General features: G+C 56.5%; 1 protein-coding gene across 1 annotated transcript in view; it reads right to left on the reverse strand.

The window, feature by feature from the left end:
* LOC144741024 (polypyrimidine tract-binding protein 1-like) overlaps nt 1-6,501 on the reverse strand; it is a 45,072-nt gene extending 38,571 nt beyond the window's left edge. Inside the window, 1 exon segment of the mRNA XM_078623713.1 lies at nt 6,389-6,501. Coding sequence (XP_078479839.1) covers nt 6,389-6,396 — 8 coding nt within the window. The 5' untranslated portion in view covers nt 6,397-6,501.
* Nucleotides 6,502-11,291: the final 4,790 nt, after the last annotated feature.

The following is an 11,291-nucleotide window of genomic DNA, read 5'->3' on the forward strand; positions in this document are numbered from 1 at the left end:
GTGTATGTGTATGCGTGTGTTTGTGTGCACGCGTGTGCATGTACGTACGTATGTGTGTGCATATGTGCGCGTGTTTGTGTGCACGTGTATGCGCGTACGTGCGTGTGCGTACGTGTGTGTGCCTGTGTGGCTGCGTGTGTGCGTGTGCGTGCGTGTGTGCCTGTGTGCGTACGTGTGCGTGCGTACGTGTGTGCGTACGTGTGTGCGTGCGTACGTGTGTGTGCATGTGTGCCTGTGTGTGCACGTTCGCGTATGTGCGTGCGTCTGTGCGTGTGTGTCTGTGCGTGTGTGCACGTGTGTATGCGCGCGTGTGTTTGCGTGTGTGCGTGTGTGTTTGTGTGCGTGTGTGCGTACGTATGTGTGCGTATGTATGTGTGTGCGTGTGTGTGCGTGTGTGCGCGTGCCTGCCCTTCAAAAAAAAAGGGCTACGCGATACAATGGGCGACGTTGTTTCAGGCAACGGGCCTTCCGCAGAGCGTGGGCAGAGGGAGAGAGGGGGTCCAGAGAGGTTGAGTGATGATCACGATGACTCAGAGACCCACAGACTCATCCCAGAGACCCACAGACTCATGGTGGTGGTGATGGTGGTGATGGTAGTGATGGTGGTGGTGATAGTAGTGGTAGTGATTGTGGTAGTGGTGGTGGTGATGATGGTAGTGATGGTGATGACGGTAGTGATGGTGGTGATGGTGATGATGGTAGTGATTGTGGTAATGGTAGTGATTGTGGTAATGGTAGTGATGGTGGTGATGATGGTGGTGGTGATGATGGTGATGATGGTGGTGATGATGGTTGTGATGATGATGATGGTGTTGATGGTGATGTTGATGGTAGTGATGTTGATGGTAGTGATGTTGATGGTAGTGATGTTGATGATGGTGATGTTGATGATGGTGATGTTGATGATGTTGGTGATGGTGATGATGATGGTAGTGATGATGATGGTAGTGATGATGATGGGAGTCAGGTGGAGAACTTCCCCCTGTGTGCGTCTCCAGGTCTCGGCACAGCCAAACACGGGAGGGGGGGGGGGCTTAGTGACCAGCACGGGGAGAAGGGGGGAGGGGCTAGAGGGGGGGGGAGGGGCTAGAGGGGGGGGGAGAGTGGGGGAGGGGGTAGAGGGGGGGCTAGAGGGGGGGGCTAGAGGGAAGGGGGGAGGGGAAGGAGTGAGAGAATGTCGGTGAGACTCTATGGGTCTCTGAGTATGGGTCTCTGTGGGTCTCTGTGGGTGTCTATGGGTCTCTGTGGGTGTCTATGGGTCTCTGTGGGTGTCTATGGGTCTCTATGGGCGTCTATGGGTCTCTATGGGTCCACCCACCCACCAACCCACTCACTCATTCACACACCCACTCATTCACACACCCACCCATTCACACACCCACCCATTCACACACCCACCCACTCACCAACCCACCCACTCACCAAGCCACTCACACACTCACCCACCTCACACACCAACACAGACACCCACCCACCTCACACACCAACAGACACCCACACACTCATTCTCACACATTTACCTCACCCACCCACTCACCACACACCCAAACAACCATCGCCACTAAGTGGTGGTGATGTCACCACGGCGCCTGTGCCAGGCTAGGTGCAGGAGGTCACGGGACAGACCCAGCAGGTGCCATGGGTTGACTGAGATGACTGGCTGATGCACCACCTGTGCCCCCTGCTGTGCCAACTTACTGCGCTTTAGCCACCCGGCACGCCGCTCGTTGTTGTGAGCGTCGCTCCTCCGCCCTCCGTTGTTGTTGGAGGGCGACTGCCTCCAACTGCCCAGTAACCTCAAGGTGCACCTAGCCTGGCACTGCCCAGTAGCGTCCTTCCCGAGCCTCCTCCTCCACAGAGGCCGACCTTGACACCGCTGATACCGGTCATCGGCAAGTCCACTCAGCTCCACATCCTCCTGTACCACGTCGCTCCATCTCTTCTCTAGCCCGTGCCGCACCCATTTAGCCCCCTCGATCCGGCCGAACAAAAGCTGTTTAGGCATGCGGTGGCTGGGCATGCGGGCTACATGGCCCAGCCACTCACACAACCACCTACTCACCCCCCACGCACCCACTCACACACCCACTCACACACACACCCACACACCCACCCACATACCCACTCACACACCCACTCACCACCCACGCCCCACCCACCCATACTCACCCCCCACACACCCACCCACACACCCATCCACCTCCTCACTTATTGATGTAACCCAGGTGTAATGGTAGCTTTTTTCCACGAAGCGATCTGGCCTATCACACGAGTCGTGTGCTAGCAGCTCTACCACGTGGCTGATATCATCTGTGTGGAAATGTATACCAGCAACGAAATACTCTAAACACCCACACACTCACACGGTCACACACTCACACCACACAGTCACACACTCACCCACACTCACCTATACAGTCACCTATACACTAACCTGTACACACACACGCGGTCACTCACACACGCGGTCACTCACACACGCAGTCACACACTCACCCACACGCTCACCCACACGCCCACCCACACGCTCACACACGTGGTCACTCACACACGCAGTCACACACTCACTCACACGGTGACTCTCACACACCCACACTCACCTACACACTCACTCGGTCACTCACACACGCAGTCACACACTCACCCACACGCTCACTCACACGGTGACTCACACACCCACACTCACCTACACTCACCTACACACTCACTCGGTCACTCACACACGCAGTCACACACTCACCCACACGCTCACTCACACGGTGACTCACACACCCACACTCACCTACACACTCACTCGGTCACTCACACACGCAGTCACACACTCACCCACACGCTCACCCACTCACCTACACTCACCTACACAGTCACACACTCACTCGGTCACTCACACACGTGGTCACACGCTCACCCACACACACACACGCCCACCCACATGCTCACCCACACACTCACCCGTACACTCACCCACACGCTCACCCACACACACGCTCACCCACCCACACGCTTACCCACACACGCTCACCACACACACACCCTCACCCACCCACACATTCACTTATTAATGTTCCCAACTCTAAGGAGGCCCCCACCCAGTTGCTGGCAGCTCTTTATCAGCGCTGCCAGCAGCAGCTCTACCACGTGGTGGTTATCATCGTCACCATCAGCAGCAGCAGCGCTGAGGAAACTTGCAGCAGCAGCAGCAGCAGGAACATCACTCCACACGCAACGTGACGCTGAGATCGAACCCACGACCTCCTGTAGACCAGGCGAGGTAGTCAACATCTCACAGGGTCCGGATTGAACCCACGACCTCCTGTAGACCAGGCGAGGTAGTCAACATCTCACAGGGTCTGAGATTGAACCCACGACCTCCTGTAGACCAGGCGAGGTAGTCAACATCTCACAGGGTCCGGGATTGAACCCACGACCTCCTGTGTACCAGGCGAGGTAGTCAACATCTCACAGGGTCCGGGATCGAACCCACGACCTCCTGTAGACCAGGCGAGGTAGTCAACCACATCGGTGGGTCCGAGACCAGGCCGAGCAAGACATAAAGATAAAGCTCCCCCGTGTAGCCTGCAACAGACTGGAGGGGCAAGTGCTGTTAGCGAGCACCTATTAAGGCTGCCCCCCCAGTGCTAGCGATGTTCACTGCTACACCATCAACGCTACAACCAAGTTACTCATTTGAGGCTGAGGCGACCTAGGGGATGCCCAGGACCGGTTCAGATAATCACTGCCGGGTTCGTAGCGCGGCGAAGCGCCAACCACTGCAACCACCACTCTCCATCAGCAAACCATCACCACCACTATCATCACCCTCATCATCACCATCATCACCACCATCATCACCACCATCATCACCACCATCATCACCACCACCATCATCACCATCATCACCATCACCACTATCATCATCACCACCACCATCATCATCACCATCATCATCACCATCATCATCACCACCATCATCACCATCATCACCACCATCATCATCATCATCACCACCATCACCACCATCATCATCATCACCACCACCACCACCACCATCATCATCACCACCACCATCATCATCACCACCACCATCACCCACCACCACCACCATCAATCATCACCACCACCACCATCATCATCATCACCACCACCACCACAATGACCACCATCATCATCAACCACCCACCATCTCCATCGCCACGTGTCTCTAATTAGTTCAGCCATCAGATTAACTTACAGAGTTTTATACTCCATTCACAACTCAATGGACTAATACCGCAAACTAAGTCGAGTTAGAACTTTAAACTCCCTCGGAGACGATTATTGTCCAACTTTAATCGCTTTTCTTACACAGGTACACTCACAATCAATCACCACCATCATAACTAACTTTACCATCACCATTACATTCACCATCACCACCGTCATAACTAACTTTACCATCACCATTACCATCACCACAACCACCACCATTAGTACTTAGCACCACTATCACCACCACCATCACCACTATTACCATCACTAACCATCACCACCATCATCACCACCATCACCACTATTACCATCACTAACCACCATCACCACTATTACCATCACCATCACCACTATTACCATCACTAACCATCACCACCATCACTAACCATCACCACCACTATCACCACTATTACCATCACTAACCACCACCACCATCACCACCACCACGATTACCATCAACACGGAAACTTTTCGCCAAACGTGGGTTTATTTATTTATTTTTTTTAGAAACATTCCTGAGGCGATTGTAGTTTTTGTTAAAGTTCCCTTTTGTCTGGTGCCCGCTGCTGCTGCTGCTGTAGTAGTTTAGTTGCTGTTTCTATTTAAACTTCTCAGACTTCTAACCCGGACATCACCACAACCACCACCACAACAACAACAACCACCACAACCACCACCACCACCACGATAATCACAACAACCACCACAACCACAACCACCACCACCACGACCACCACAACAACCACCACAACAACAACCACAACCACCACCACAAAGACGACGAAGAAACTTAATCGGCTCGACGACGTCGTGAAGGAAACTTTTTTGTGAAACAAAAACACAAAACGAGAGAAGCCGCCACCATCGCCCAAGAGAAGTGGAGAGACGACGATGTTGATGATGATGGGGGGGGGCGATGATGTTGGTGATGGGGGGGGGCGATGGGGGGGGCGTGGGGGGGGCTGAGGCGATGGGGGGGGCTGAGGCGATGGGGGGGGCTGGAGGCGATGGGGGGGGGCTGAGGCGATGGGGGGGGGGGGCTGAGGTGATGGGGGGGGGGCTGAGGTGATGATGGTGGGGGGCGATGATGATGGGTGCTGAGGCGATGGGGGGGGGGGCTGAGGGGATGGGGGGGGCGATGATGATGGTGATGGGGGGGGGGCGATGAGGGGGGGCTGAGGCGATGGGGGCTGAGGCGATGGGGGGGGGCTGAGGCGATGGGGGGGGGGGGCTGAGGTGATGATGATGGGGGGGGGCTGAGGGGATGGGGGATGATGATGATGGGGGGGCTGAGGCGATGGGGGCTGAGGCGATGGGGGGGGGGCTGAGGCGATGGGGGGGGGGCTGAGGTGATGATGATGGGGGGGGGGGGCTGAGGGGATGATGATGATGGTGGGCTGAGGCGATGGGGGGGAGGGGCTGAGAGGATGATGATGATGGGGGGATGATGATGATGGGGGGGGGGGGGGGATGATGATGGGAGGGGGGGGTTGATGATGGGGGGTGAGGCGTGATGGGCCGATGATGGTGATGATGGGGGGCTGAGAGGATGATGATGATGATGGGGGGCGCTGAGGGAACGTCTCGAGTCGTGGAGACGGCGCACACACGACACACGAGGGGGGGGGGTGGGGGGTGACGACTTTCTCCCCTCAGGGAAGCGAAAAGATCGAGGCCACGTCGAGCGACGAGTTGTGGGTGAATTGGTGGGTGAAGTTGCGTGGTGAGGTGGTGGGCGAGGTTGTGTGTGAGGAGGTTGTGGTTGAAGTTGTGGTTGAAGTGGGTGATGATGTGGGTGATGAGGTTGCTGAGAAGGTTGTGGGTGGTGATGAGGTGGTGGGTAAAGTTGTGGATGAGGTGGACGAGGTTGTGGGTGATGTGGGTGGTGATGTGTGTGATGATGTGTTGTGATGATGTGTGTGATGATGTGGGTGATGATGTGGGTGAGGTGGTGGTGGGTGAAGTTGTGGACGTGGTTATGGACGAGGTTGCGTGGTGAGGATCTTGTGTGTGATGAAGGTGTGGATGGTGAAGTGTGTGATGATGTTGTGTGCGAGGAGGTGATGATGATGTTGTGTGTGTTGATGATGTTGTGTGTGTGTGTGATGATGATGTTGATGATGAGGAGCTGTGTGCTCACCCGTCCATGGCAGGCGCAGGAGGCGCTGAGAGGGGCGGAAGTGGCGCGAGGCGAGACGCGCGCGCAGCAAACTTCGCAGAAATGGCGGCAAAAAGCACGGGGCGGAAGTGACGTCAGTCAGGGTGGGGGGTGGGGGCACCAACTGCCACACCCCCCAATATACCCCCCCCCACTCCCCCCCACTCCCAACTGCCACTCCCCCCACCCCCACACCCCCCACCCCCCTCCCCACACCCCCCACCCACACCCCCCCCCACTTCCACCCCACCCTCCCCCACCCCCCCCCACACCCCACCCACCTCCCACCCCCCCCACTCCCCCCCCCCACTCCCCCCCCCACACCCCCCCCCCCACTCCCACCCCCCCTCACTCCCCCCCCCACTCCCCCCCACTCCCACTCCCCCCCACTCCCACACACCCCCCACTCCAACCCCCCCCCACTCCCCCCACTCCCACACCCCCCACCCAGGTGCGTGTGTGACGTACTCGAGCGAGGCGTGACGTCATCACGACGCCCCACGCCCCACCCCCGCAGTTCGCCTAATTAATTATTCATGAGGCAGGTGTGTATGTGACGTCACGTCCTCCACGCCCCACCCCGCAGTTCGCCTAATTAATTATTCATGAGGTAGGTGACCCCGCCCCCCCCAGGTGGACGTGACGTCACCACCCCCCACTCCCTCGCCTAATTAACTATTCATGACCACGTGTTGGCTCCGAGCCAATCAATGGCCACGAAGTCCGCAAGACCCGCCCCCACTGAGCGCTTAATTAATTATTCATGAGGCAGGCCAGGAGATGGTAAATCCGAGAAACTATGAAGCTCTTCGTTGACCGCATATGGTGGTGAGTCTGTGGGTCTCTGTGTGGTGAGTCTGTGGGTCTCTGTGTGGTGAGTCTGTGGGTCTCTATGTGAGTCTATGGGTCTCTGTGTGGTGAGTCTGTGGGTCTCTGTGTGGTGAGTCTATGGGTCTCTGTGTGGTGAGTCTGTGGGTCTCTGTGTGGTGAGTCTGTGGGTCTCTGTGTGGTGAGTCTGTGGGTCTCTATGTGAGTCTATGGGTCTCTGTGTGGTGAGTCTGTGGGTCTCTGTGTGGTGAGTCTGTGGGTCTCTGTGTGGTGAGTCTGTGGGTCTCTGTGGTGAGTCTGTGGGTCTCTGTGGTGAGTCTGTGGGTCTCTGTGGTGAGTCTGTGGGTCTCTGTGTGGTGAGTCTGTGTGGGTCTCTGTGTGGTGAGTCTGTGGGTCTCTGTGGTGAGTCTGTGGGTCTCTGTTGATGAGTTTTGTGGGTGTCTGTGTGGTGAGTCTGTGGGCCTCTGTGGTGAGTCTGTGTGGGTCTCTGTGTGGTGAGTCTGTGGGTCTCTGTGGTGAGTCTGTGTGGGTCTCTGTGTGGTGAGTCTGTGGGTCTCTGTGGTGAGTCTGTGTGGGTCTCTGTGTGGTGAGTCTGTGGGTCTCTGTGTGGTGAGTCTGTGTGGGTCTCTGTGTGGTGAGTCTGTGGGTCTCTGTGTGGTGAGTCTGTGGGTCTCTGTGTGGTGAGTCTGTGGGTCTCTGTGTGGTGAGTCTGTGTGGGTCTCTGTGTGAGTCTGTGGGTCTCTGTGTGGTGAGTCTGTGTGGGTCTCTGTGTGGTGAGTCTGTGGGTCTCTGTGTGGTGAGTCTGTGTGGGTCTCTGTGTGGTGAGTCTGTGTGGGGTCTCTGTGTGGTGAGTCTGTGGGTCTCTGTGTGGTGAGTCTGTGTGGGTCTCTGTGTGGTGAGTCTGTGGGTCTCTGTGTGGTGAGTCTGTGGGTCTCTGTGGTGAGTCTGTGGGTCTCTGTGTGGTGAGTCTGAGTCTGTGGGTCTCTGTGTGGTGAGTCTGTGGGTCTCTGTGTGGTGAGTCTGTGGGTCTCTGTGTGGTGAGTCTATGGGTCTCTGTGTGGTGAGTCTGTGGGTCTCTGTGGTGAGTCTGTGGGTCTCTGTGTGGTGAGTCTGTGGGTCTCTGTGTGGTGAGTCTGTGGGTCTCTGTGGTGAGTCTGTGGGTCTCTGTGTGGTGAGTCTGTGGGTTTGTGTGGTGAGTCTGTGGGTCTCTGTGTGGTGAGTCTATGGGTCTCTGTGTGGTGAGTCTGTGGGTCTCTGTGGTGAGTCTGTGGGTCTCTGTGTGGTGAGTCTGTGGGTCTCTGTGTGGTGAGTCTGTGGGTCTCTGTGTGGTGAGTCTGTGGGTCTCTGTGTGGTGAGTCTGTGGGTCTCTGTGTGGTGAGTCTGTGGGTTTGTGTGGTGAGTCTGTGGGTCTCTGTGGTGAGTCTGTGGGTCTCTGTGGTGAGTCTGTGGGTCTCTGTGTGGTGAGTCTGTGTGGGTCTCTGTGTGGTGAGTCTGTGGGTCTCTGTGGTGAGTCTGTGGGTCTCTGTGTGGTGAGTCTGTGGGTCTCTGTGTGGTGAGTCTGTGGGTCTCTGTGTGATGAGTTTGTGGGTCTCTGTGTGGTGAGTCTGTGGGTCTCTGTGGTGAGTCTGTGTGGGTCTCTGTGTGGTGAGTCTGTGGGTCTCTGTCGTGAGTCTGTGTGGGTCTCTGTGTGGTGAGTCTGTGGGTCTCTGTGGTGAGTCTGTGTGGGTCTCTGTGTGGTGAGTCTGTGGGTCTCTGTGTGGTGAGTCTGTGTGGGTCTCTGTGTGGTGAGTCTGTGGGTCTCTGTGTGGTGAGTCTGTGGGTCTCCGTGTGGTGAGTCTGTGGGTCTCTGTGTGGTGAGTCTGTGTGGGTCTCTGTGTGGTGAGTCTGTGGGTCTCTGTGTGGTTCTGAGGGTCTGTGTGGGTCTCTGTGTGGTGAGTCTGTGGGTCTCTGTGTGGTGAGTCTGTGGGTCTCTGTGTGGTGAGTCTGTGTGGGTCTCTGTGTGGTGAGTCTGTGGGTCTCTGTGTGGTGAGTCTGTGTGGGTCTCTGTGTGGTGAGTCTGTGGGTCTCTGTGTGGTGAGTCTGTGGGTCTCTGTGGTGGAGTCTGTGGGTCTCTGTGTGGTGAGTCTGTGGGTCTCTGTGGTGAGTCTGTGTGGGTCTCTGTGTGGTGAGTCTGTGGGTCTCTGTGGTGAGTCTGTGTGGGTCTCTGTGTGGTGAGTCTGTGGGTCTCTGTGTGGTGAGTCTGTGTGGGTCTCTGTGTGGTGAGTCTGTGGGTCTCTGTGTGGTGAGTCTGTGGGTCTCCGTGTGGTGAGTCTGTGGGTCTCTGTGTGGTGAGTCTGTGTGGGTCTCTGTGTGGTGAGTCTGTGGGTCTCTGTGTGGTGAGTCTGTGTGGGTCTCTGTGTGGTGAGTCTGTGGGTCTCTGTGTGGTGAGTCTGTGGGTCTCTGTGTGGTGAGTCTGTGTGGGTCTCTGTGTGGTGAGTCTGTGGGTCTCTGTGTGGTGAGTCTGTGTGGGTTCTGTGTGGTGAGTCTGTGGGTCTCTGTGTGGTGAGTCTGTGGGTCTCTGTGGTGAGTCTGTGGGTCTCTGTGTGGTGAGTCTGTGGGGTCTCTGTGTGGTGAGTCTGTGGGTCTCTGTGTGGTGAGTCTGTAGGGTCTCTGTGTGGTGAGTCTGTGGGTCTCTGTGTGGTGAGTCTGGTGGGGTCTCTGTGTGGTGAGTCTGTGGGTCTCTGTGTGGTGAGTCTGTGGGGTCTCTGTGGTGAGTCTGTGGGTCTCTGTGTGGTGAGTCTGTGGGTTCTGTGTGGTGAGTCTGTGGGTCTCTGTGTGGTGAGTCTGTGGGTCTCTGTGTGGTGAGTCTGTGGGTCTCTGTGGTGAGTCTGTGGGTCTCTGTGTGGTGAGTCTGTGGGTCTCTGTGGTGAGTCTGTGGGGTCTCTGTGTGGTGAGTCTGTGGGTTTGTGTGGTGAGTCTGTGTGGTCTCTGTGTGGTGAGTCTGTGGGTCTCTGTGTGGTGAGTCTGTGGGTCTCTGTGGTGAGTTGTGGGTCTCTGTGTGGTGAGTCTGTGGGTCTCTGTGTGGTGAGTCTGTGGGTCTCTGTGTGGTGAGTCTGTGGGTCTCTGTGTGGTGAGTCTGTGGGTCTCTGTGTGGTGAGGTCTGTGGGGTCTCTGTGTGGTGAGTCTGTGGGTCTCTGTGGTGAGGTCTGTGGGTCTCTGTGGTGAGAGTCTGTGGGTCTCTGTGTGGTGAGTCTGTGGGTTCTGTGTGGTGAGTCTGTGGGTCTCTGTGTGGTGAGTCTGTGGGTCTCTGTGTGGTGAGTCTGTGGGTCTCTGTGTGGTGAGTCTGTGGGTCTCTGTGGTGAGTCTGTGGGTCTCTGTGTGTGAGTCTGTGGGTCTCTGTGTGGTGAGTCTGTGGGTCTCTGTGTGGTGAGTCTGTGGGTCTCTGTGTGGTGAGTCTGTGGGTCTCTGTGGTGAGTCTGTGGGTCTCTGTGTGGTGAGTCTGTGGGTCTCTGTGTGGTGAGTCTGTGGGTCTCTGTGTGGGTGAGTCTGTGGGTCTCTGTGTGGTGAGTCTGTGGGTCTCTGTGGGTGAGTCTGTGGGTGCTCTGTGTGATGAGTCTATGGGTCTCTGTGTGGTGAGTCTGTGGGTCTCTGTGTGGTGAGTCTGTGGGTCTCTGTGGTGAGTCTGTGGGTCTCTGTGTGGTGAGTCTGTGGGTCTCTGTGTGGTGAGTCTTGTGGGTCTCTATGGTGAGTCTGTGGGTCTCTATGGTGAGTCTGTGGGTGTCTGTGTGATGAGTCTGTGGCTGTGGGTCTCTATGGTGAGTCTGTGGGTCTCTATGGTGAGTCTGTGGGTGTCTGTGTGATGAGTCTGTGGGTCTCTGTGTGGTGAGTCTATGGGTCTCTGTGTGGTGAGTCTGTGGGTCTCTATGGTGAGTCTGTGGCGGTGTCCTGTGTGATGAGTCTATGGGTCTCTGTGTGGTGAGTCTGTGGGTCTCTGTGTGGTGAGTCTGTGGGTCTCTATGTGAGTCTGTGAGGCTGTGGGTCTCTATGTGAGTCTGTGTGTCTCTTCCTCTCTCATGAG

This window comes from Lampetra planeri, unplaced genomic scaffold (assembly GCF_965212315.1).
Source record: "Lampetra planeri unplaced genomic scaffold, kcLamPlan1.2.h2 scaffold_397, whole genome shotgun sequence".
Lineage (NCBI taxonomy): Eukaryota > Metazoa > Chordata > Hyperoartia > Petromyzontiformes > Petromyzontidae > Lampetra > Lampetra planeri.